The 27,255-nt window shown below is 33.2% G+C and overlaps 1 protein-coding gene across 4 annotated transcripts in view; it reads left to right on the top strand.

The window, feature by feature from the left end:
* The window catches only part of mino (glycerol-3-phosphate acyltransferase mino), a 59,274-nt gene extending 34,677 nt beyond the window's left edge, over positions 1 to 24,597 (top strand). For all 4 annotated transcript variants that reach the window (XM_011142537.3, XM_025305900.1, XM_011142536.3 and 1 more), the window contains 11 exons: positions 1,808 to 1,992; positions 13,668 to 13,823; positions 13,903 to 14,294; positions 15,079 to 15,502; positions 15,584 to 15,746; positions 16,978 to 17,159; positions 17,241 to 17,415; positions 17,484 to 17,701; positions 17,782 to 17,922; positions 20,696 to 20,888; positions 23,763 to 24,597. In XM_011142537.3, the coding sequence (XP_011140839.1) occupies positions 1,808 to 1,992; positions 13,668 to 13,823; positions 13,903 to 14,294; positions 15,079 to 15,502; positions 15,584 to 15,746; positions 16,978 to 17,159; positions 17,241 to 17,415; positions 17,484 to 17,701; positions 17,782 to 17,922; positions 20,696 to 20,888; positions 23,763 to 23,950 (2,417 nt within the window). In that variant the 3' untranslated portion in view covers positions 23,951 to 24,597. The remainder of the gene's footprint in view (positions 1 to 1,807; positions 1,993 to 13,667; positions 13,824 to 13,902; positions 14,295 to 15,078; positions 15,503 to 15,583; positions 15,747 to 16,977; positions 17,160 to 17,240; positions 17,416 to 17,483; positions 17,702 to 17,781; positions 17,923 to 20,695; positions 20,889 to 23,762) is intronic.
* The last annotated feature ends 2,658 nt before the right edge of the window (positions 24,598 to 27,255 follow it).

Raw genomic sequence — 27,255 nt, 5'->3', positions numbered from 1 at the left:
TCAGAATATGAGTTATCAAACCGTCTTTGTTAATTACACTTAATGCAAAATATCTTACAAGGAACATCCGCGAAGTATGTATCTCCAATTTCGACGAAATTTGGCATATTTGTAGAATAGCTAAAAATAAAAAACCCGTATTTTTTAAATAAATAATATGAATGAATTTGAATAAATATATAATAAAGTAGAATATAATGAAATAAATGAATAAATATGAGGCATAAGAGATCAAGATATCTATATCTATATCTTATCAAGTTATGTCAGAATATCATTATATATTTCGCTCGGATATTGACGGATAATAATCTTTTGAAAGACCAACTTCCTAATCTGAAAAAAAACTGACGTGATAGGTCAATTTTGAATACCGATTCATTGTTAAATTCAGTAAATGTAATTGCCTGAGGTAATATCCTCCTTCACTGGTACAATTTCAATCCGTCATATTGCGTCATATTCCGCCATCTTGAATTTTGTAATTTTATCTCCAGATTCGTAATTAGAAGCCCTAAAAACCTCCAAATACTAAAATTGATTTGAATCAACCACCTTTTTATAATTTCGGCCCGCCATATTGGGTCCGTCATCTTGAATTTTGTAATTTTATCTCCAGATTCGTAATCAGCGACCCTAGAAACCCCTTACTGACTAGTACAGTGGAAAATAAGTTCGACGGAAATCACATGTAATATGTACAAAGGGTTGAAATAGTGCTTTCAATATTCAGGGATCAAGGGGTGATTCCACCCTTAAAATGTGTTGTTAGCCGGTATAAAAAAACACGTGTTCGATATTTTTCAATGTTCTACGTGCATGCCAAATTTCATTGGAATCGGTGAGTGACAGTTGGGTAGTGTTACTTGTTAGAGAGGTTTGAACGAAATTACTTAGAGAGGCCTGCGACCTCGCAAATTAAAGCTTGAAACTAGCATTTTTTGCAATTTTTTTTTTTTTTTTGGAAAAAAAGTTGCAAGCAATTGAAAGCGAAGATAATTTTAAAGTTTCAAATAAGATCATATGTCCAATATGAGATCACACACACACGCATACGCACACGCGCGCGTATCGAAATAGTTTATCTTTTAATATAATTAACAATAAAAGTTCAAAAATGTTACATTAATGCTATATAAAATTAGTACCAAAAATTCTAAACTGGGTACTAAAGTAGCTTATTTAACCTTTTGCACTCCGCGCGTTTTCTTACCACTGCCTACTAACAGCTCCGGCAGCACTTTTGCAGTGGAGCGTCACAGTATGATCTTTGAAAACAGTCTCCCATATGCATTCTGGGTTTACTTGGGCAAATGTCACAATAATCACTTGTTTGACGTCTCCCACTCTTTTCCTTTCTTTTGGAACATACAACACAGTTCCTCTTTTCATCTCTCCCCATTATGTAAAGTTTTCCGTTCAACTTGGTTTCAAAAATTGAAATAGAAGTTCTTGTTCTGTCCTGCCGAAAATCTACGAGTTGATCGACTAAAAGTTTTCAATATTTTAAATGCGTCAGTGGTTTCTCATTTTTGTTGTGCTGTACAATTTTATAGAGAATGTATGAATTGATAATACATATTTCCATTCCCTAAAAAAAACAGCTTCCGCCACCACTTAAGTGATTTCCTCAAAAACCAATAACTGGAAGTATATTGATGTTAATATAGAATGTCTCCACAACGGAGCTAACGGAGTGTTAAGGGTTAATGATTGAATATTTAATCCATAAAAGTGCAAGGTGTTAGCATAGTTCAAACAAATTCTTTTTACGTAATTTTTAGCTAAATATGAAATATGTCAACAGGTCTCCGTAGAGCAGGGACACAGTTACAGACAAGAAAAATGCAGGAAAAGGACTGGAGGCGAACTATACGCAAAGAGCAGCTATATTGTTATTCGATTAAAAATTCTATTCCGCGTCCACTCTTTATGAAGCGAAATCCCCCATTTGTACGCTACTGCTGTCACACCTGTACACCCGATTCTAAAGTAAGTTTTTTTCTGTCTATGCTATCAGATTTACTTTCGGTAATTGACATTTCACCAGTTTAATTCCTTAGCTATTAATGATGGAAATATCCGTGCATTTCCCTCCTCTCGAAAAAACTTATTAAACGGAACAATTGGAACAAGATACTTTTTTTTGGTCAATAAATTCAAATCTGAGATTAAAATCGCGAAATTCAAAATGACGGATCTAATATGGCGAGCCGGAAATTAAAAAAATCATCCGACTTGCATAAAAGTTAGCATTCAAAGCTTTTTGAAGCTGCTGATTTTGAATTCAAAATAAAAATTCATGAGTTCAAAATAACAGTTTCGAAAAACCCTCAATAAAAGTTTGTATGAAAATCGAACGAGTCTTTGGATATTTGATCTGTTATATTGAATTCATCATTTTGAATTTCGAAATTTAGATCTTAAATATAAACTTAGTGATCCAACAAATTCCCATAAAATATTTTGTTTATGATTTAATTACCTATATTATCATAATCAATTTGGGCACACAAATATTTTTATCGCCCAGCAGCTAAGAAATTAATGACGAATTACGCACAAAATCTACGATTGAATCGATAATTTTTCAATGTTCCTCTGTTTATTGTCAATTTAGTATATCGTGTTATTTTGCATATAGACATATATTAAGAGAAACATAATACGATGATGCGTCACGCCCCAAATATACGTGAAACGACATACGAGCTGCGAGATTCGTTTTACATTACATTCGTTTTACATACATAAACAATACATTTAATTAAGTGCAGGCAAGATTATCATAGTTATAATAGCTGAATCGATAAAATTCTAATTAGGCTTATTCTTTTAATTTTTGATTTTAATATCTTTTCGAGAGATACACAATATCTTATGCAGTGTCTCACAACTCAGTATAAGGAATGCGTAGAAATACAGAACAGATTAAGGGGATGCTAAACCTGCCGTTTTCATAGAAACCGCTTTATTCTTTTTTGGTTGTACATAATTACAAAGTGTGCTTTTACAGTGTGCAAATACAAATATTAATGAATGGCGCATGACTAAAATTTGCATAAAAAACAATAAAAATTTTTTATGCAAATTTTTTTATGCAAATATCGTTGCTTCATATGTATACTTGATATCAAAAGTTACGAATTCTTATATATAAATTGAAAGTTATACGCCATGCAGTAGACTTTCCTGAATATTATAAGGGCATCCAAACATAATTTTAAATTTATAAAATAAAGTGTAGTTTACGATTTTGTTATACGTATGTTAAATTTATACAATACTATCGGTAAAAATGTGAAGAAATTAGTTCATTAATTCAAATTAGCCTATTTCGGCAGAAGGCACAAACTCTGGAACGCGCTGACACATATATTAACAGAAAAATAAACTCGGTATATTTATCAGGTTAGGAAATCTGTTATCTGAAGTGACTTTTTGAATGAATAGTAATTCAATTGATAAAATGACAGGCAGCGAGATCTATGCAGCTGAGGAAAGGTAAGAGCTGAGTGATAGTATCTTGCATGGAGAAAAGAAAATATGTAATGTATGCTTTTAATAATATATAGTGTCCAATTTTAAAGTTTACAGTACTATATTTCGCAAACCGATGATTTTATTGAAAAATGTTTCAAACAAAAGTTGTAGGATTCAGAAAGGGACATCTGACGGTGACCTTGGCTTGACCTTGGATTATCGTTTGAAAGTTACGTAAAGGTCAACTTTAAAATCCTAAATGAAATTCCATATTTTTTATTGCATATTCTTGTAACCCTTGTCGTGTGCGTGTGTGTGGGACTCATTCATCATAGATGTTCAAAAACGCCGCCATCGGCAGCTCGGCACACTCGAATTCGCTTTTCGAAACTTTCGACAAGTTTCAAAAGAACGTTTGCTAGAATCGTTCGGCACGCACTTCTGATGCGATCCATCATATCCTGCCGCGTCGTTGGCGGTTGACGGAACACTACGTCTTTCAAAAATCCTCACAAATAAAAATCCAAAGGAGTCTTGGTGACCACCAAACTGGACCATCCCGACCTATCCATCGATGAGGGAAAGTGGCATCGAGGTGGTTCTTCACAACCCGAGCACTGTGAGCCGGTGCCCCATCTTGCTGGAACCACATTCTTGCTCGCATAGCCAAGGGAACATCTTGCAGAAGCATCGGCAATCTATTCTGCAAGAAATCGAGGTATCTTCCAGCATTTACTATTCCCTCAAAAAAGTGTAGACCTATGAGCATTCCATCAACAATCCCGCACCACACATTCAAACTCCACCGATGATGATGATGATGATCGATCTGCCGAATCCACCGTGGATTTTCAACAGACCAGTAGCGACTATTCTATTGGTTCAGCTCTCGGCTGTTGAGCGTTGCCTCATTACTGAATAGGACATATCTGAAAAAATCCGGGTCAAGCTCAAAGCCCATTGACAAAATTCGACACGGCGTAACCTATCTGGTTCTGTCAGACTTACAAGACAGATGCAACGATATCCGGTAGGGATGATACTTCATCGCTTTCAAAATCCAATGTGCGATTGACCGTGCAACTCCCAAATAACGTTCCATTTCCCGAAGACTTACTTCGGAATTAAGATTAATCATCGCAAGAACAGCAATGTTCCGTGTGTCAAAGTGACCAGCAACATCTTCATTGACGTTCCGGTAACGTTTCTTACGCACTAGCTGTCCACGTCGAACCCTTCTTTCTATCTTCAAAATAGTCATCGTCGATGGGTATCGACGTTGAGGAAATCGGCAACGATAAAGCAACGCAGCTCTGTGATAATTTCGTTCACATTCTCCTAAAGCAAGAAGAATATCAACAACTTCGTTTGAGATAAAATCGGGCATGACGTAGTCCAAATCTTTTGTCCCACAAAAATAAAATGTGCAGGCTTGCATTCCACACGACAAGGATGTGGTATTCTGCACGATAACTTTACTGACAGGGAAAGTGGCATCGACGTGATTCCCGAAGGAAAGTGAACTATGATATACAAATCCGACCGAGCAATCTCCCCGCGGTGTAATCGATCGGGTAATATATCGGGTAATGCGAATATCGGCGGTATGTCAACTTTGAAGCTTCATATCTTGGGAATGGCTTACGCAAAAGACAAAAGTAGGTAGTGTTTTGAAAACAACTCGACAAGGGCTGCAAACGTCTCGACAAGAATATGCAATAAAAAATGGGGAGTTCCATTTAGGATTTTAAAGTTGACTTATACGTGACCTTCAAACAATAATCCAAGGTCACCGTAAGATGTCCTTTTCTAAACCCTACAACTTTTGTTTGAAATATTTTTTAATAAGATCATTTGAACATTCATCGTATAGAACGGACAAAACATATCATTTCTAGAGGATTTTGACCCGCTGGACACGATGCTGTCGTTAGTTTTTATCTAAAATTCGGGGGACATATTCTAATTCCAGGATCTATCATTCAATAATCGAATGGCCCGGGAACCTTCGCGTACACTTTGAAGCTATTGCAAACTCGTGTATTAGTTAAATTAGTTGAAGACAATTTAAATTTTCGATTTAATAAAATTTAATAAAGTTATTTTTGATTTAATAGTTGAAGGTGTTCTCTTTTTATGCAAAATTTACTGTAATAAATAATATACACGGTGTCACAGACCACCCCTACCACCCTATTTTTTTGTAAACGCGACATTTTAGAGAAAAATGTTTTAGACGAAAGTTGTATGGTTTCAAAGGGGGCATATAACAATTATCAATTTGTTTATACAGGGTAATTTGAAACAATCAGTTGTCCTTAATATGCTAGTTCATCCATTACGGCCGGGTACTGAAGGCAACCAGGGACGGAACAATTAATACCCTTTATATATATATATATATATATATATATATATATATGTATATAATATATATTTGCTATTACACCCGCGATTGTTAAAATTTTTAAATTTTAAAAATAGTATGGATGAATGTTGTCATATGCGTCGATTAGCACATCGCACCAAGCGCTCAACGTCAGCGCCTAGCGGCGCGCGTCTCAACGGTCAATTGTTCCATCTCTGCCTGCCTTCTGTATCCGGTAATCCGTAATAGACGAAATATTTATTTTAATAGTAACTAAGCATCGAATAACATTTTGCAAGAGGAAAAATAGTCTTAGAATTTGCTCAAGAATACAGCATATTAAAGACAACTGATTGTTTCGAATCAACCTGTAAATGGCGCCACTTTCGAGATATTCACTGATCATTACTTTTCTTAACCCTTATGTCTCTACTCTACTTTTCTTAACCCTTATGTCAATACTCGGCTACCCGGGTGCTCACTTAAGCACATATTGGAAAAATTCTTAACATTATTTTGAAAATTTCTCTATTGGCCGTCCGGATCGTCGTAATTTGATCCTTTTACTATCAATATATGCATTGACCTTTTCTTTTTAAGGCCCGGAAGTGGAAAAATTATCATCTTTAAGTTCACCTACTTGATTTTAATAACCGGGGTATCCGGGTGCTCACTTGTTAGAATATAAGTTTTATCTCCAGTTACTGAATAAATTGATTAATAAATAATTAATATGATTACAGAAATGATTTAATAATTAAAACAATTGTTTTTTAAATTAAAAATATAAAAATTATTTATTTATCACATTCTTTACATTTGGTAATAGTGACAGCATGCTCATCGTAAACAGGTTTTCCGCATTCTACACAGGATATTCTTAATACTATATGTAGTTTTTAGACTTTCGCGGTCATTGATATAATCAGGGTATGTTTCTTCCGGATGGATATCGCGTCGTAATTCAGCTTTGTGCTGACGTTTCGCAAACATTACAGCTTGCATCATCAGGGCTAGGAGCTCCAATACTGTATTACAAAGCTGAATTACGACGCGGTATCCATCCGAAAGAAACACATCTTGACAGGATATTCCTGTTTTCTCAAGCTTTTTGATGGCCTCCCAGTAACACAAATGACATGATCCTTTGATCATTTTTCTTCCTGTGTTGTCTCTTACAGATGTAGAATCAGATAGAAGCATAGCAAGATTCACCTGTTTACCAAGAACGCTCTCAATCGCAAATTTCGTCAATTTCTCATGACTTGAACATTTTAAAAACGATCTTCAATAATCGGTATAGCAAGTTCTTCGCTCAATTATCGCAAAAATAAGCGACGTTTGTTAGTCTTTTTTTAACATTTTATTATTTTTATAATAAATAATGTACGTGGCAAGTGCAGCAATGTTTAAAATATTGAAAAATAAGGCGAGTTACCACGAAATTCGTACGGCGTTGTGTTGTATATCGCCCTTGCATTTGATCCATTGTATCGACACCAGCCTTGTATTTATTATAATACAATATAATCTCTGGCTTTTTCTTAGCATCATTTGTCACTGCCATATCCAAGTGCATCGTCGATAATACAATTACGGTTATTTTTCTTCGACTCATACGAGCATAGTTACTTTCTCATGGAAACCAAACAGCGTCAAGCATTCTTTTCTTGTTTTCGATAGAGACATTGTCTTTGGAATATAGGCTTTTTTTTAAAGTGCCAATGATGGTCAAATTCCATAACAATAAATGTTTGGCAAGGTAGCGATGTGAAAAAGTTGTCCATGCATATATTTCTTCCACTTCCTTTGTATGGCACCGCAAATTCCTCCACAATTCTTTCTCCTTGATTCTTCTCTCCAACATTTCCAGTCTTCCCGGTGTAAATTATTCCATTTAGTGGATAAGCATTTTTGGCATCACAAATCCATCATATTTTTATGCCATATTTTGCAAGCTTAGATGGAATGTACTGGGTGAACTTAGTGTGTCCTCGATAAGGATATAATTGCTCGTCGATGGTCAAATTTTTCGCCGGTAATTTTTTGATAAATTTGCATTGAACATGTTCCACATGTCACATATTGGAGTATTTTATCCTCACACACACGTTCACAGCGCGTGTTTGAATCATCAAATCGGATGAAATGTAAGATACTCCGAAAACGATTTATACCTATCGCAACCTTATGGCTCTCTTCGTCTGTTTTCAAGCAGCATAGGCATCGAACAGTCGAGCATCTGAGCAGACACGAACACGGGTTCGATTGTATGCCTATGTTGCTTGCGGTGGAAATTTCGCATTACTGTCGAATAACATCGAATAGCTGCAGCTCGTTGGAATCTGAAATAAGCTGTGCGGTTACATGACTAAATCTACTCCGAATATTTTTGTAAAAGCTATAAAAGGCATTAAGGGGCTTACCTAGTGTGACGGTTTGAAAAAATCGAATTTTTTTTTTGCATTTTTGACAGTTTAACATCTGTAGAATAATATCCTGAAGTGTTATGGTCGTATCTGAAATATTTTAGAAACGGCAGGTATGAAACGGCGCAGCTGGTCGGGGGCCATAAACTCGATTCTCGCCGGCGAGGCAGGACGCCGGGCAGTTGCGGTAGTTCTTAGGCTTTGACGTAATCGTTTATACTTCAAAGATAGAAAAGAGAGCCTGGTAGTTCCAAGGACTCACAATAATCCCTTTATGTTTGTACGAAAGCGTTATTGACAGCTCAAAAAGTTTCGAAGCCGCTCGACGCAGGTATACGTAAGCGGCTCGTTTAGTTCATTTTTAGCCACTGTGCAGAACACATTGCAGCGCGAATTTCATTCAAAATGAGTGGGAAAAGTCAATCTAGTGTTCAAAAAGGCACACACGATACTCTAACGCGTAGAAGTACCAATAAGAAAAGAAAGTTCCAGGGAAATCGACACACGCTGGAGCAGTCGACCGAGTACACCAGTACGACATGGTGAAATTTAAACATGACTATCTCCCTCTGGACCTACAGATTCAAGAAGTTCTAGAGCCAATTTATAGTGATTTAAGTAGGCCTAAATTATTAAACAGGTGCAAGGGTAATAATACACAAAATAATAACGAAAGTTATAATGGTTTGTTGTGGCACTTTGCTCCTAAACACCTTCACAGTGGTTTAAAAACAATAGAACTGGCCAATTTCTTTGCTGTTGCAATTTTTAATGAAGGTTTCCAAGCTTTTTTGAAAGCATTTGAAACAATGGGAGTGATTATTGGGCCCTCTGCCAAAGATTATGCAGAAAAACGAGACATGAAGGTAGCAGAAAAACAGCACCGCGAGGCTTCAAAGGAGGCTCGGACAGCTCGCAGGACAGCTGCAGCGGCCCAGCAACAATTTTTCGAACAAGAGGAAGGCGAATTATATGGACCTGGAATAGCTGAATAGCTGTAAGTATGATAAATTTTCTTTTATAACAAAAAAATCAATAGTTAAAACTTGAAACGCGTTTTTCTCGAAACAACGTTTTCGAAATTTGCTGCAGTCATAACTCGCGAACAAATTAATGAATCAACTTCAAATTTGGCATACTCAGTACATGTTTTGTCATACAGTAAACTAGGATTTTTTCAATCCGTCAACAAATGTCAATTTGCCACGCAAAAAACGGGCACATTTTTTGCTAAATTCGAACTTTTTCTTTTACAACACCGTAATTTTTTTAATTTTCAATATTTTTTCATAATCCTAGTTCACTGTATAAGAAAACTTATTTCGTTTAACGCCTTTTTGTCTTTTTTTATTTCAGGCACTCTGACGTCACTTATCGCTGCAGCAATTGGGCTACTTTTTTTTTTACCTCCGAGAAATTACTAATATTTCCAATACATGTCGATATTTTTTCGTAATAAAATTTTTATAACTTCTTCAAATGTTACTTAATATAGCCTCAAACTTTTAAAATATATGGTAGAATAGTTTTTTTTTTTTAATCCTCGAAAATCGCCCTCATTTTCATGTGGTCACACTAGGTAAACCCCTTAAGGCGTATAAAAGTTTTTCTTTCCTATTTTTGACTTGTAATTGTCGAGTATAATGTTAAGGAAAAAATGCTCTCATTATACAGAACATTTATTTAAGGAATTCAGTAGGTGGGCAGCTGAGTATCCTTAGTATAGAACAACGTTGTATATTTTAAGTATTGACATAAGGGTTAAATGGAAACCCCAATTTTTTATTATATGATCCTTTTCTGCCAATTATTTTTAACAACATTTCTCTGAAATATTTTTTTATTTGCCTAATATTTTTTGAGGTATTTAAGGAAAACTCGGTAACTTTTTCAATATTTAACAATATTTCGATATCTGTTAACTGTTTGTCGGAGGAGAAAATGGTACTTTTTTACTCTATTTGGTCTCAAGAATATGTTGTTACAACAACGCCCTGACTTTTGTTAATTTGATGATTTTGAAATTTCCAAAAATCGATAAGTTAACAAAAGTTAATACACTATTCAATAATGTATTTTGAGATAGAATAAAAAAGTCTAGTACCATTTTTTCTTCCGACAAATAGCGGAATATCGTAAGTTAAATATTAAAATACTTTAAAAATTACTGAGTTTTCGAGTTATTAATTACAGAAATCTGAGAAGTGAGTGCGCGCCGAAATGGATGATTAGAGAAACATTGCAGCTACTCGAGCCACAGCGCGGTCCAGTCGATCTAGCAATTCTTGCCGACACGCAGCGATGAGAAGGACAATACATCGCTTTTTTGCTATGTACTAGTCTTATAGTCTTATTTTGCTGCTATGCGGCAACAGTTGCTTGATCGACTGGGGCGCGCTGTGGCCTGAGCGATTGCAAAATTCGTCCAATACCATCTCGGCGCGCTCTCACTTGTCAGATTCCTGTAATAACTCGATAATTATACATGGATAATTATATATTGTACTTATACATGGTGTCCGGTAATTAGCTGCCAACCCGAAGTGTGAAGGTAGATTGGGTTAAGACAAACATAAAAGTCCCATACCGTTTTGCGAGATTCGCAATAATTATTGATTTATTAATGATATAAATCTGAGGAGTGGGAGTGCGCCAACATAGATGATTGGAGAAGCGTTGCAGCTGCTCAGGCCACAGTGCAGCCCAATCGATTCAGAAACTGTTGCCGGTGTGCGGCGAGGGGAAGGACAACGTGCCGCTATTCGTTGTTTTATCTCGCCGCACGCCGCCAACAGTTGCTGGGTCGACTGGATCGCGCTGTAATCCGAGAGGCTACGACGCTTCTCCAATCATCCATCTCAGCGCGCGCTCATTCGTCAGATTTCTGTAATTAATAACTCAATAATTATTGCGAATCTCACAAAACGGTATGCAACTTTTATGTTTGCTTAACCCAATTTACCTTCACACTTCGGGTTGGCAGCCAATTACCGGACATCCTGTATAGGATACTCTATAACTCACAAGGAGATGGCAAGACATAAAATTGATAATTGAATGAGTCATATTTCATTCGAATGAGGGGGGGGGGAGTTGAGTACATAAAAACCCTAAAAGGGTTTGCGTGCATGGGCCTTCGTTTGCGAGAAATTTGGAATTAAAAAAACAGCTACATGTTAAGTGTAATAATTTGGAATCAATAAGCGTGAAGCGCGGTAACCGCGGAGACTAAGGCGCGCGTTAGTATCTTATCGTCTATGTCAAAATGGGTAAAAAGTACTGATTTTGGCCCATCGGGATTGACCCATGGAGAATGAACAAAACACATCATTTCTATAGGATTTTTGACTTGCTGAACACGATCATCGTTAGTTTTTCTCTAAACCCCGGGAAACATGTTCAAATCCGAGGATTTATCATCCAGTGATCGAATGGCCCGGGAAACCTTGTGTAAACTGTGAAGCTGTTGCAAACTCATGTTTTGGCTAAATTAGCTGAAAAGAGTTTAGATTTTCGATTTAGAAATATTTTCGATCTAATAGTTGTAGGTGTTCTCTTTTTATGCAAAATTTTGCTAAATAATATACACGATCACATTCGATTGTTTTGTAAACGCGACATTTTAGGGAAAAATGTTTCACAAATGTTTAAACAAAAGTTGTATGGTTTCAAAGTATAACATCTATATCATTTTGTTTGTAGATGGTGCCACTTTCGAGATATTCACTGATCATTACTTTTCTTAAATGGAAACTCGAATTTTTTATCATATCTTCTTTTTCTACTAATTAATTTGAACAACTTTTGTCCGAAACATTTTTTTATTTGCTTAATATTTTTTGAGATATTTAACCTTTAGAGGATCGGCATTTTTCCTTCAAAATTTGCAATTTTTTTCGCGGAAAATTTATATATATATATATGTAACTATCATGTTGCATAGAGTTTTCGAGTTTGTTAGTAGCTCCTATAGGAGCCACCCCGGTCCGGAACGAAACGGTCAAAATAAGTTTTCCAAATTTAAATCTTTGAAATTGGCATTTTTAGGGGGTTTTTTCTTATATCGCTGATCGTTATTTTGATATCAGATTACCGAAATTTTACAAAGAAAAGCAATTATTTACCTAAAATAAGTCTATATAAGTAATCTCATGCGGTAATAAAACTTTCCTTTAGTATAACCCAGAGCTAACGACGTGGACGTAGAAAGTTATGTAGCTCCTTTATTTTTTTTATATTTTTTGTTATTTAAAAATTTTATTTTTTTATAATTTTTTAAATTTTGGTTTTAAAAAATAATGAAAATTATTTTATTTCGAAAACTATTTTTCTGTATTTTTATACTTATTTGTTACTTTTAGAGTGATTGTTATCACGCACTGTGCACAATCGAAACTCTAATAGTGTTGTGTGCTGATTTTATATAATTCTAAGAGAAGGTGGGTCTATTATAAATAAAAACGTACTGAGATGCAAATTACTATGCAGTTAAAATGTGTACTTGTTAATAAATGTTTATTTACAAGTAAGGTAAAAATCACGCGAACACATATGCAAATATATTTTTAGAGCACATAAACATCGACATAAATGCATAAATAACTATAATATAACCTTTAAGAAAACACTGAATGCCGATTTATATGTGGCTCCTATAGGAGCTACTCCGTTCTCTAAAGATTAAGAAAAACGCGGTAACTTTCTCAATATTTAACTTACGATATCTCGCTGTTTGTCGGAAGAAAAAATGGTACTAGACTTTTTTTACTCTATTTGGTCTCAAGAATATATTATTACAGTGGCGCCCTAACTTTTATTATTTTGATGATTCTGAAATTTCCAAAAGTCAGTAAATTAACAAAAGTCAGGGCATTATTATAACAATATTCTTGAGACTAAATAGAGCAAAAAATCTAGTTTTTTAATTATATAAGTTTAAATAGTTAGCGAGATATCGTTAAGTTAAATATTGAAAAAAGTTATCAAGTTTTCCTTAAATATCTCAAAAAATATTAGGCAAATAAAAAAATGTTTTAGACAAAAGTTGTTCAAATTAATTGATAGAAGAAGACAGTGTAATAAAAAATTGGGGTTTCCATTTGAAAATTTCGAGTTGACCTTCAAATGACCCTCAAGGTCAAGTTTAAGGTCAATTTCAGAGTCACCAAAAGATAGTACTTCATGATCCCTATAAGTTTTATTCAGGTCATTTTTCATGAAAGTGCATATTTCTGGAGATAGTAAGGGGGTCCTATTTTTTTTCGAAAACCTGTATATTTTAGATGGTTTGTTTTATAATATATATTGTTTTATTTTTTTTATTGGTTTTATGTATCTTTATACGATATATATATATATATATATATATTAACATTTTTTCTGTTTAGAACTCTTTAATAAATAGCATAAAACAACAGCAGCAGCGATTCGATTTGAACATATTAATGGTGAAACGAGGTCCTACATTTTTCTCAAAAGTATTCAATTATGTATCACAAGTTTCTAATTTTAAAAGTTTCGATTATCCAATGGTCACCCAAACAGTAAGTTTTTATTCCACCAAATAATATCAAATTTTACATGGAGATAATTAACATTATTAAATTTATTATCGCATCATAGGTATTGAATAACGAAAGATTGAAAGAGGTTATCAATCTAACTACTTGTGAGATAACTAATAACGAGAATTGTAATGAGAAAGAGGTCACAATGGCAAAAAACAAGACCAAAAACATATTACTACAAATGGAAAGCCGATGCAGTGATATTCTACTTAAGATAGTTGCATGGCTGCTATACAAGTTGCTTCCTAGTTTCATACAGTCAGCTATCGTAACACCTTCTCAAATAGAAGTATTAAAAAAGGCGAATGATACTGGTTTACCGCTTATATTTTTACCTTTGCATCGCAGTCACTTGGATTACATAATGATCAGCTTCATTATGGTCGTAAATAATATGAGAAACCCATTAATAGCGGCTGGAGACAACTTGAAGATTCCGTTTTTTGGGTGAGTTATCTATCATTTATGATATAAGTAATATAATTTAAAACTATCGAGAGAGAAGGGGGAGAGGGAGAGAGGGAGGGAGGAGGAGTCGGAATGTCTGCATAGTTTATAAGTTATGTATAGGCTTGACATACATGTTTGCTTTTGTATAAATAAAATTCATTTGTCGCACAAAATAAAAAACCCGTTATGCAAACATTTATTATTAGAATATTAATTAAAAAATATAGTAAAAATGCTGTTTAGCGGCCCACCTCAGATGATCTTGATTTTGAAATTTATCATAGAAGTCACCTTCCTGAGTAAACTTCAAAAAGTTGTAGTCGTCATTCATTGTTTATTAAAAAAATATTAACAAAAAAAATATAAATATTGTAAAACCGTGTAAAAACATACGGTATACATTAAAAATGGTAAAGAATACATATATGCGCGGATGAGGGGCTCTGCCCCTTCCCCTGCATTTCTATCTGAAAAATCTAACAACCTATGAAATATAATTTGACCCATCCTATATATTTTTATGTACATAGTTCTTTAATGAGATATTTTAATGGGACTTCACAACGTACTTGGCTGGATGTTGCAAATATAATTTAGTATGATAAGTTTTATTTCTAATGAAGTTGAATATTTTGTTTTGGAACAGTTTCGTTGCTTTTCTTAACATTTTGTCAACCGCCCGCGCTATAGCTAACTTCAAAGTGGGGGAGATTTTCCCACTAGTTCGGCAAAGTTTAAGAATAGGAGAAATTTAATGATTTTTTTTACGCATGAATAACAGATGGCTTTTGAGAGGCCTAGGAGCTTTTTTTATCAAGCGTCGTATGGACGCCGTAGTAGGACGTAAAGATGTTCTCTACCGCACAGTTCTTCAAACATACATAATGGAGAGTTTACGGGCCGGACACAACTTGGAATTTTTCGTGGAAGGTGGCCGTACACGAACTGGCAAACCTTGTATGCCAAAGAGTGGTATCTTGAGCGTTATTATTGACGCATACATGGATGGTACTATCGAAGACGCATTATTGATACCTGTAGCGATGAATTATGAACGATTAGTAGATGGTAATTTTGTTCGAGAACAATTAGGACAACCAAAAAAAATGGAGACTTTCGCATCAACGATTAAAGCTATGTGGTCGACTTTAAGAGGTCATTATGGTATCGTCAAGATTAATTTCTGTCAACCATTTTCACTCAGGGTAAAGAAAATATTTTTTTATATTTAATAAAATTCGCGATATCTAAAAATAAATAATATGAAAGATTTTAATCTTTGATAGGAAATGATAAAGTCTTTCCAAGCTCAACAAAACAAAACCGCAAAACTTTGGCCAGAACGATCTTTAAAATCCTCCAGGTCGAGTTCGTCCATTTATGGTACGGACGTCGTTGTGGAAGAGCATCGTCAATTAGTAGATAGAATTGCCAGACACGTTGTGTACGGTTAGTTCACATAATAAAATTATTTAACATTAACTATATTAAAGTTATTAGTATGAAAATTATTATTCTTCTTTAACCATGATGTCGAGTTAATATTTTGTAAGTTGAAAAGATAGCATTATAAATATTAAGTTTGTCAAAAAGTTTATTCAAATTTTTTTATATCGATTAAAACTCAAAAATGATATATTAAGATATAATTTTAATCAGTTATACTACTTTGCACACAAATGTATATATCATTTTTCTGAATAATATTAAATCATCTTCCAAGTAGCTTCATTGTTGCATTCATTGTTTAATTATAAAATTGAATCGATTTTTCATTAAAGAAGTTATAGAAGTGAATTTTGACAACTTTCAAAGATTTAAATTCTTTACTGTTCAAACTGTTTTGAAATGTGATAGCTTGAAAATATAATATTAGGAAACATATGTGCATTGTATAGTGAGAAACAATATCTTAATGATTTGCCAAATCCTAAATGTTTTTTGTCAATCGTTATCTTCAGCTGATTTAATAGCAGATAGTATTTATCAGAATTGATGGTTTTGTTGTTTGAAAAACAATGTTGTTTAGAATTGTTGTTTCGTTTGAAAAATGCATAGTATGTTATTTCCTTCCAATCCTATCCAATATAGAGTATGACCCCTAATAGCACAGATGTCCAGAGGATGTCCAGAGTACGTCTTGAGGACGTCCTGGGGATGTTTCTTCATCAGAATATTCACTTTTGATTCGAGGGCCAATTTCATAAAAACGTTTTTCTATTTTTTTTCAATTTCCGGCTTCTGGTTCGACTTACAGAATTGTCGTTTTGAAACAATATTTGGAACAACTAGCACAAGTTATAGCGATAATAAAATGTTTGATTTTTGAAAAAAGGTGCTGATCAAGAAAAGGTTTTTCTTTTTCGTTTTCTGCGTTTAAAATAAAATAATATCGTTTTGGAACAATGTGACACAAAATTTGCATAATTTAAAAAAATATGATTTTCGAGAAATAGGGTGAAAATAGGGTTCGAAAAACTTCACTCACTCGTCTTACAAAACCAGATTCTTTGACAGATTACGTGTTACTTTCTAATTCACATACAAAGATTTGACAATTGTAGATTTTCTTTCCTATATAAAGATTTTCTTTCCTATATAATATTTTCTATATAAAGTTGTTTTCTTCTTTAATTGTTAAAAAATTTAATAATCTGATGCCCGTTGTAATAATTTTCAGATTCGTCTAAATCCACGCCGATTATGTCGACCAACGTTGTTGCATTTTTACTTTTAAATAGGTTTAGAAATGGTTGTACATTAGACAAATTAGTCGAAGCGTTTGATTCAATTCGAAAGAAGTTTCAGTACTATAAAGATATAGTGTTTTGTGGAGAGAGCGTTAATATAATTAAACATGCAGTAAGTAATTAGTAGAGAATAGATAAAGAAATAAAGGATTTGTTGAAGAAATACGAATCCGTTAATATTCATAATTTGCAGCTGGATATCTTAGGTCCTGATTTAGTAACGCAACAGCAACAGGAGATTACCGATGTCGACGGTGAATCCGTCATTGTTACTACAATCCGTCCTGTATCGATTCTGCCGAACATAATCGAGCTCTCTTATTACAGTAACGCTATGTTAGCACATTACATTAAAGAGAGCATAATAAGTAAGACGCAACCGACAAATCAATGTATTTTATTGTAGTTTTATAATATATTTTGTTATTTTTTTCAGTAACTGCTTTGTATGCTGAGTTGCAGTCTCAAATTAACGATCCGGTAGCCATTGCTGAAAACAATATTACACTATATCAAGATAATTTGGTCAACCAAGCACTCAAATTATGCGACATTCTGAGATATGAGTTTATTTTCTGCAAACCTTGCAAAATATTGATAGACGTAGTTATCAAAACAATAGAAGACTTGCCATATATACATATCATGCCTCGAGTATGACATTTCAACAAGCCAAGTATCTCACGCCTAAATATATATATATATATATAAAAAGAGTAACTCTTTTCATATAGGAAGACTATCTAAATGATCGAAGTGTACAGAGCAATACGAAAAGACGTTTAGGAATTTTGGCAGACAGTTCGGACGAAGAATATGACAGAAGAGAAGAAATAATACAAAAACAAATAGAAGTTTCGAAAATCAAATATAAAGTAATTTTAATCCAAAGTCTCTCTTTTTTAACACCAATTTAATTTGCATGTAAAAATATAGAAAAGAAAAAATATTACATTACCATTAATACAAAACTGATATTAACTAACAACACTATCCGACATTATCTTGTCCTACTAAATTACTTTAAATGTATTATTGGCTACTACGAATACGAATCTGTTAATCTGGTTATCACGTCGTAATTTTGAAAAAAAAAAAATAGTAAAATGAATCCGAAATGACGACTTTAAGAGATTTTATGTTGTTGTAGTAACGAGAAAAAAGTAATAAATTGAAAAAGCATTTTATTTCATCACAATATTTCATACAATTTCATACTTTATACTAATTTTAATAGATATATTCAACAGAAACAGTGCATTCAAAGCATTCTGCACGTATACTCGCAATCTAAACAATATTTCCTACTAATTTCATACAATATAATAACCCAAATATTAAATAAAAGAATAATTATTGGTTTCACATACATATTTATATATAAGGTGTCCCATAATTGTAACACCAACTCCATAGAGGCGTAGAGGTAAACGAGAGGAACGAAAAAGTCCTATTCCATTTAGCGATAATTCCATTTCGCGTTTCGAGCTGACTGTCGCGATGGTGTCTCAGCGCTTTAACGCTACGTGACGGCCAGCGCGAGCCGCGTTACCGCTCAGCCTCGACGCACACAGCTCGCCGCGGAACGTTTATAGACCGCGATAGGCATGACAAACGCTAAACTTTACGCGGTTATTACTAAAAAACTATACGAGATATCGCTAAATGGAAGAGGACTTTTTCCTCTCGTTTAGCTCTACGCCCCTATGGAGTTGGTGTGTTACAATTATGGGACACTCTGTATATACATCTGTGTCATATACTGCTGTATAACGGCGCCATGTCTCGGCATTTTGTATATTATTTTTTTTTTTAATTTCATATCGCTCCTAGATTTAATATTTTCTGATTATATTATATAAATGCAAAAATAATTTACTTTTCAACTAATTATAATATAATAATATTATATTAATATGGGATAAAATATCTTTTTATAATTAATCTAATAAAACTAAATCAAAATTCTAATAAAATAAAACTAATTGATATAGTAATATAGTATTGATATAGAATAAAATATCTTTAATTTACTATATGGAAAAAAAATTTCGAACAACTATATTTTCAAGATGAAAAAAAAACATACTAAAACGAAAAAACATATTTTAAAGTTTGAAATTCATACTTGCTGGGAATTAATAAAATTAAAAAAAAATAATTGCTGCTGCAACGACATTATAAAATTCTTCAGAGTTGCTGTTTTTAGTCTATTTTATTCTACTTTTTTTTTAATTGTGTTTAATAATCAAAATCGAACAACACATACATGTGTACCTGTCAAAAACATGTTGGACATGACTACTTGCTTTTATAAGGCAAAAAAAGTAAAGTTTTATCGGATAGTAATTAACAGAGTTCTTGATTTCTTGCCGTAGAATTTTTGATTGACAATATTAGATATGACGAAACGCATGCCTAAAATTTTGCGTTTTCAAATAAAAAGATATTTATATGAAAAAATACTTCAGATCTTAGAATATATTTATGAAACACTCTAAGCATATGCTTCTCTCTTGAAAATCAATCAACGTCGCATAAGATGTATGACTACGTCTCATATTAGTCATTTTATAGTTAATTGATTATCAAGGGAGAAATGCATTCAAAACATTCTGCAAGTACGCTCTAGCGAACTATATTTTCATAATATCTTTTTATTTGAACGTCGTACGCAAAATGATGTCACTATCTAATATGGCCGCAACAAGCATCCAGAAGCTTTAACCCATTAAGGCCCATCCTTAGACGAGTAGAGATATGAAAAAAGTAACTATTGGGTTTCTGGCATAAGTTATAGCAATGATTATTGGTGCTTTAAATTGGTTGAAAAAAAATTTTTTAAACAAATTATTGTAAACAAATTAAGAAAAATTAATTTTTCCGAAAAACTAACCACGCCAATCGATTCTATGGGAAAAATCACTAAAAAAATGTGTTACACTTTCGATTTTCCGCTTCATTTGTTGTTAAAAAATTACAAAAAATCTCTATATGGATGTACTCGCACCAGCCCATGCTTAGACCAGTAAAGATATGAAAAAAGTAATTATTGGGTTTCTGACATGGATCCTAGCAATGATTATTGGTTATTAAAATTTTTTTTCAACCAATTTGAAGCACCGACAATCATTGTTAAGACCCATGCCAGAAACCTAGTAATTATTTTTTTTATATCTCTTCTGATCTAGGCATAGGCTGGAACGAGTATATCCATATAGAGATTATAATTTTTTAACAACAAATGAAAATCGAAAACGTAACACATGTTTCTTTAGTGATTTTTCCTGTAGAATCGATTGGCGTGGTTAGTTTTACGGGAAAATTAATTTTTCTTAATTTGTTTACAATTTGTTTAAAAACATTTTTTTTTCAACTAATTTGAAACACCAATAATCATTGCTAGGACCTATGCCAAAAACCCAATAGTTATTTTTTTCATATCTCTATTGATCTAAGGATGAGCCTTAATAGGTTAATGTACAAATTATTATTATACAAAATGTTTTGTATTAATATTTTCTGTATAAAAAAAATTAATACATATCAATCATAATATATGTCATCACAATTGTATGTCATTTTATAATTTCGTATTTATGATAATGCGGTCATATTTCACATTTATACATTTCATTTCGCTTCTAGCTGGATTTAACGCCGAAACACTTCGCGCAGATGGAATTCCTACATATGATATTACGGCCATTGATCGATACGTACACATGCAGTGCCTTTAATTTAAGAAAGTTAGTTGGTCATTCACTTTGTGAGCGAGATTTAGTTCGAGAAGTGTTGAGCGAAATCCAAACAAGTTTAGACCATGGTACAATAAATTATGGTGAGTACAATGTAATAAAAACTCAGTAATTTTAATTAAATAATTTAATAATTTTTCTTAATCCCCCTAAAGATATAATCTAAGAATTTCTCTTAATCCTCCCAAAGAACGAGAAAGTTTTTTCTTTTTTGGCAAAATTGTCTTCAAGTATACAAGTAAATAAATTTGTATTTTTTGAGTCGTTGATCACGAATTTGAGATCAGAATTCCAAAATCCAAAATGTAGTCCGATATGATGGTTGGAAAAGCAATTTTCGGTTTTCTCCAGTCAATTTATATTAAAATATACAGGGTGTCCGGTAATTAGTTGCCAACCCAAAGTGTGAAGGTAGATTGGGTTAAGACAAACATAAAAGTCCCATACCGTTTTGCGAGATTCGCAATAATTATCGAGTTATTAATTACAGAAATCTGACGAATGAGCGTGCGCTAAAATAAATGATTGGAGAAGTGTCGTAGCCTCTCGGGTTACAGCGCGGCCCAGTCGATCCAGCAACTATTGGCGGCATGTGACGAGACGTAGATCTGCGAGACTGAGCGATAACGCGTCTCAAGCTGACCGTTGTGATGGCGCACAGTGGGGCGAAAGGCCCGAAAACCGGACATCGAGCCAAAAATTAAATTTGTAAAAATATTTAGTTTTGGCATGTTTTCTTGTCCTTCATAATTCAATCTATTTAAAAATATGTTTCAGTTATCAAATATGATTGAAATTCCTACTGAAAATATTTAGCGAAGTTTACATTTGGTGCAACTAATGAGGGTCCACCGTTTCGACACATATTGCGTTAGGAAATTGTCACATTAAAACTATAAAAGAGCAATATCTGAAACTTTTACAGCATAAAAAGTAATATTCAAACTTGATATTAAGATTATCGTCATATTAAAAAAATATCTAGATATGCATAACAAATATATTTAAAATAATGAAATTCATACAATCGGGATTCAATACTTCAAGCAAGCTATCAAAAAGTTTACGGTCCAAAACGGTTCAAAATATGCAATATACCAATTGATTGCGGAAAGTGTCTAGTTTGTAAAAACCTCTATTGTTCCCCTTTTATTAAAAAATTGCGTTAAAAGTTATAATAACATAGTAAAGCGTTACAACAGAGTTTGCATTATAACAAAATTCGAAATTATTCTACATATCAAACAATCTTATATCAAACAAATCTAAGTGAAAGATTGATGAGTATCTAAACTAACGATATTTTTTAATATATAGGATGTTGCACAAATGCGAAACAAAGAAAATTGTTCTGTACAATGTTCTATATATATTTCATGAATATATACTGTATATTTTTATATATTATAATTGGATGTATTTATGGTACATCACAGAGATCAAATTCTATAAAAATAATGTATTCTATTAAAACAAAAAATATAGAGTATCCCATTTTAAATGCTCCAGGCATACCTCGAAATCTGCAAATATCTCGAAAAATATGGAAATACGGAAAAATGTTTCAGACAAAAGTTATATTATTTCAAAGAGAACATATAACAGCTATATCATTTTGTTTACAGATGGTGTCGCTTTTGAGATATCCGTAGTAATACATCCAATTATATAATATATAGTATATATTCATTAAATATGTATAGAACAATTTTGTTTGGCATTTGTGGAACGTTCTATATATTAAAAAATATCGTTAGTTTAGATACTCATCTATCTTTCAGTTAAATTTGTTTGATATAAGATTGTTTGATAGAATAATTTCGAATTCTGTTATAATGCAAACTCTGTTATAACGCTTTACCATGTTATTATAACCATGTTATTATAACTTTAATGCAATTTTTTAATAAAAGGGGAATTTGGGGGGAAGAACAATAGAGGTTTTTATAAACTAGACACTTTCCGCAATTAATTGGTATATTGCATATTTTGGACCGTTTTGGACCGTAAACTTTTTGGTAGCTTGAAGTATTGAATCCCGATTGTATGAATTCCATTATTTTAAATATATTTGTTATGTATATCTAGATATTTTTTTAATATGACAACAATCTTAATATCAAGTTTGAATATTACTTTTTATGTTGTAAAAGTTTCAGTTATTGCTCTTTTATAGTTTTAATGTGACAATTCTCTAATATTTTCAATATGTGTCGAAACGGTGGCCGCGTAAAAAGCGACTCTCACTAGTTGCACCAAGTGTGAACTTCGCTAAATATTTTCAGTAGGAATTTCAATCATATTTGATAACTGAAACATATTTTTTAATAGATTATAGGAGGAATATGAAGAACAAGAAAACATGCCAAAACTAGATATTTTCACAAATTTAATTTTTGGTTCGAATGTCCGGTTTTCGGATCTTTCGCCCCACTGTGTGGCGTCTCGGCGCTTTGACGTCGCGCGACGGCCAGCGCGAGCCGCGTTACCACTCAACCTCGACGCATACAACTCGCGCGGAGCATCTATAGGCCGCGATGGGCGTGACAAACGCCAAACTTTTTACGCGGTTATTACTAACAAACTATACGAGATATCGCTAAATAGAAAAGGACTTTTTTATTCCTCTCGTTTAACTTTACGCCCCTATGAAGTTGGCGTGTTACAATTATGGGACACCTTGTATATTTAGTTATTTTAACGTAGATTAATAACTGTTTGAAACTAAACAATTAATATATTTAGTTATTTTAATGTAGATTAATAATAGTTTGAAAATAAACAGTTGAAAATAAATTTTTTAGTTGTATTTTACAATTTTTTACATCATAATTTTGTTACAAAACTATTTGAATATTGTTACAAAACAACATATTCAATTTTGTATTGTAAATGCTAATATAATAGAAATTAAAATATTTTTATATTGAAATATGATATAATTTTTGTTTTAACAGGGGAAAGTTTATGTGTCGATCCAATAAAGAATTCTCTTAAGCTTTTTGAATACTGGGATGTCTTAGAGTGTTACATGCAAGAGAACCTTAAAATGTTCTGCTTAAAAGAAGAGCACAATACAGATACAGCAGCGGAAAATATTTACGATGCCTTAGCGGTTTTCAAGTGGACCAGAGATGCGGATTAAAAATCAGAATCTTTTTTCTGTTTTAATTAGAAAGTTTTTCTTTTTATTACTATTGTTTCTTTGTTTTATGAATACTCATTGACGTATGTTTGGCAAGAAAATCAATAAATAAATTTTTTTCTTTTCGTATATTTCTTTCTCCAGTTGCTAAAAATGGGATCAAATATATTACAGTTAATAGTTAAAATAGTTAATAGTAATTGCGTATGTATAATACCATAAATTACTACAGGATATATGCGTAAGCGTGGGCGTGTACGAAACAAGGTGTCATGTGTAGGTATGTATAAGTATATATGTGTGTATGTTATACACGCATACATAGTATATATACATACACACTATACATAGTATATATTCTATAATAATAAGTAATGTGCATTGTAAAAATTCAAACTTTTATAAGATTTATAAAAGTAAGATAAGAATAACATGTGCCTCTAGATAATATTTGTATTATTAGTACATATCTGATCCCATATTCGATTATAAATGAGCTTATGTAATAATATTTTTACATATATCAGGAATATAAAACCGTAAATGTTATAAATACTGTTCGCGATTTTCATAAAATATTTGTGACAATAGGAAAGAGAATTAGCCAAACTTATGTTCCTAAGTGTATGTATAATATAATATATATCTATCTATATATACATGTATGCATATGCGTGTGTATAATATTTTACATGTGTATAATATGTTTATAAAAGAATCTATAAAGAAACTACATTATGTCTATTCTATTATGTCATTTGTAAATATTTTTATAAGCATGTAATATACCCAGATAACCAAATCTGTGCAAGCAGATTTCGAGTAAAGCCTGCTATCATAGTTTGATAACAAATAGGCAACAAATTTAACGCAGAATCTGTTATATCAAATTATGCCACCAATCTGCAGTTAAATATGCGCCAGATCCTACTGTCGGATATTTAACGGCAGATTTGTAGCAAAAACCGCGCAAGACTTGCAGTAATCTGATAGCAGATTGGCGGCAGAAACCGAGCAAACTCTGCGCGCAGACTCTGCGAGTAGTTTGGTAGCAGGACCTGCGCGGTTTCTGCCGACAATCTGCTCGCACGGCCTGTCACGCAGATCTTGTCGACAAAACACGAACCTAATGAGGACAGATGACTATGGTTTTGATGTGGGGATCTGATCGAAATTGGCGTCAATCTGCGCGCATTCTGCTAGCATTTTGCTTACTGGGATGTTACTGACAGATTCAAATGTTATCAAGTCATTGAATTGGGTTTGGAATATTTCTGCAATATTGCAAACGAAATATCGGAGATGCATTGTACAATGCATAACATGTTATAACGTTATAAAAATATTTTTAAAATATTTCTAAAATTTTTTAAAAGTTCTGCTGAATGCATATAATTTATGATATTCTTTAAATATTACTGAACATTTTATTCATTGCCAATACTGGAAATCTATAATATACGTAATAAACTAACTTTTCAGTACTGGCAGTGAATGTCGAAATGCAGTCGATATTTGTTTTCGTGCTGAATTGCTAGCTGAATGGAAATACTGCGTTCTGATTAGTGCATTGCTATCCATCTTTAGAAATGCACTAATCAAGACGCAGTATTTCCACTCTACAAGCAACAAAAGTCAGTGCAGTAGTGCATCTAAAAAGAATGCATTAAATATCATTTACAAGACAACGACAACACGTGCTTATTGTTAAGAACATCATGATTTACGTTAAAGATACTAGTACAACTTGTAGATAGAAAGTCTTCTTAAATCTATTCTACAATTTCATAGGAATATAAAGGCTCATCTACAATAGCTGTAAGAGTATGGGCCAGAGCACAGACTTCTGCATAACGTATAATACACAACGCATAAGAGAATAAACCAATTAATTTTCTTCATTTCCCTCCTCAGGATAGAAATGAAGAACTTTGATTGGTTGATTTTCTTTTGCGTGTGTATTATGTGTTATGCAGAAGTCTGTGCTCTGGCCCTATGTCTGTAAGGTTACAAGACATGATTGTAACTACGTATTTCCAGTGTAGTAGATTGTAACGAAAGCTGTAAGCGTGGTCTACAATGGCCATAAGCAGTAAGAAATAAGCGTGAACAGTAAGAAATGGACCAACTACAGTTGATTATTTTTGTCATAGTCAACTGTGATTGATTTATTTCTTACCGCTTACGCTTACTTCTTACTGCTTACTGTCATTGTAGACCACGCTGTAGACTTTATGACTTTACGACTTCTATTGTAGATGAGGCATTAATGCTAGCTTTGGGCAGCGATCATGAATCTTTTCCCTAGCGTGAACTAATGAAAAGTGAAAGACTTCTGTGGAAAATGAAAAATTTTATATGAATTTGTGAAAATCGAAACATTTCACACGACAATTGAGTCGTTCAACATGGCAGTTGCGTTCTGCATAATTCTTAATGAATATCAAAGAAATCAAAATGATCAAAATAATAATGTCCGTGTAGTCCGAAGGATATTACGTGACACGCAAAATCCGTTTGATACAATATCCAAAGAAAATGTTTTAAAATATGTATGTACGTATCGGAAGATATCAAAGACTATTAATACAGAAAATAGGCCGAATATGTATGTGTGTATGTCTTTTGGGATTACGAGACGTGAGAAAATTTAGAATAATTTTTATTTTATAAATATACACACGTTAGCATTCCTTAAGTTAATAATTCGAAGTTGAAATAATACTAAAATTGCAATCGTAAACATATGTACAGAGTGTTTCACAAATTTCATGCTTCTAGGAATTCACGAAGATATAGAAAGGATTAAGATAAATATAAAATTCCCATATCATTTTACGATGCGCAATAACGCGTCGAGATAGTATCGAAAAAGCAACGAAGTTGCTCGAACCAAGAGCGGCCCACATGATCTAATGATAGTTGCCAGCAAGAAGAAGAAGAAGAAGGATAAGCTGCCGGCGAAGTAAAACACAAGTAAGCTGGTGAGGCACCCGGACGAAAGAAACAGGGCTAGGCGACAGAACGACGGCTGACGAGAAATATAATCTAATCGGAAATTTCAAGATAGTACCCGCTAAATATTTCCGCTACGTCGTCGCTGCAAATTCAGGTGTGTTGTTTTTACACGCGTGAGCGTATAATTAGCTCAAGATTTCTTCACACGATTCTTGCGAGATTTGAAATGACAAAACTCGCGCCTAAAAAAAGCCTCAGCTAATCGCACGCTCGTATGCATATAAATAACACATTTGGATATGCATCTCGAATTTTTCGAAAAAAATCGATACTCGCTCTTCAAGTTC

This window comes from Harpegnathos saltator, unplaced genomic scaffold (assembly GCF_003227715.2).
Source record: "Harpegnathos saltator strain DR-91 unplaced genomic scaffold, Hsal_v8.6 scaffold720, whole genome shotgun sequence".
Lineage (NCBI taxonomy): Eukaryota > Metazoa > Arthropoda > Insecta > Hymenoptera > Formicidae > Harpegnathos > Harpegnathos saltator.
This window is presented reverse-complemented; position numbering and strand designations above follow the sequence as displayed.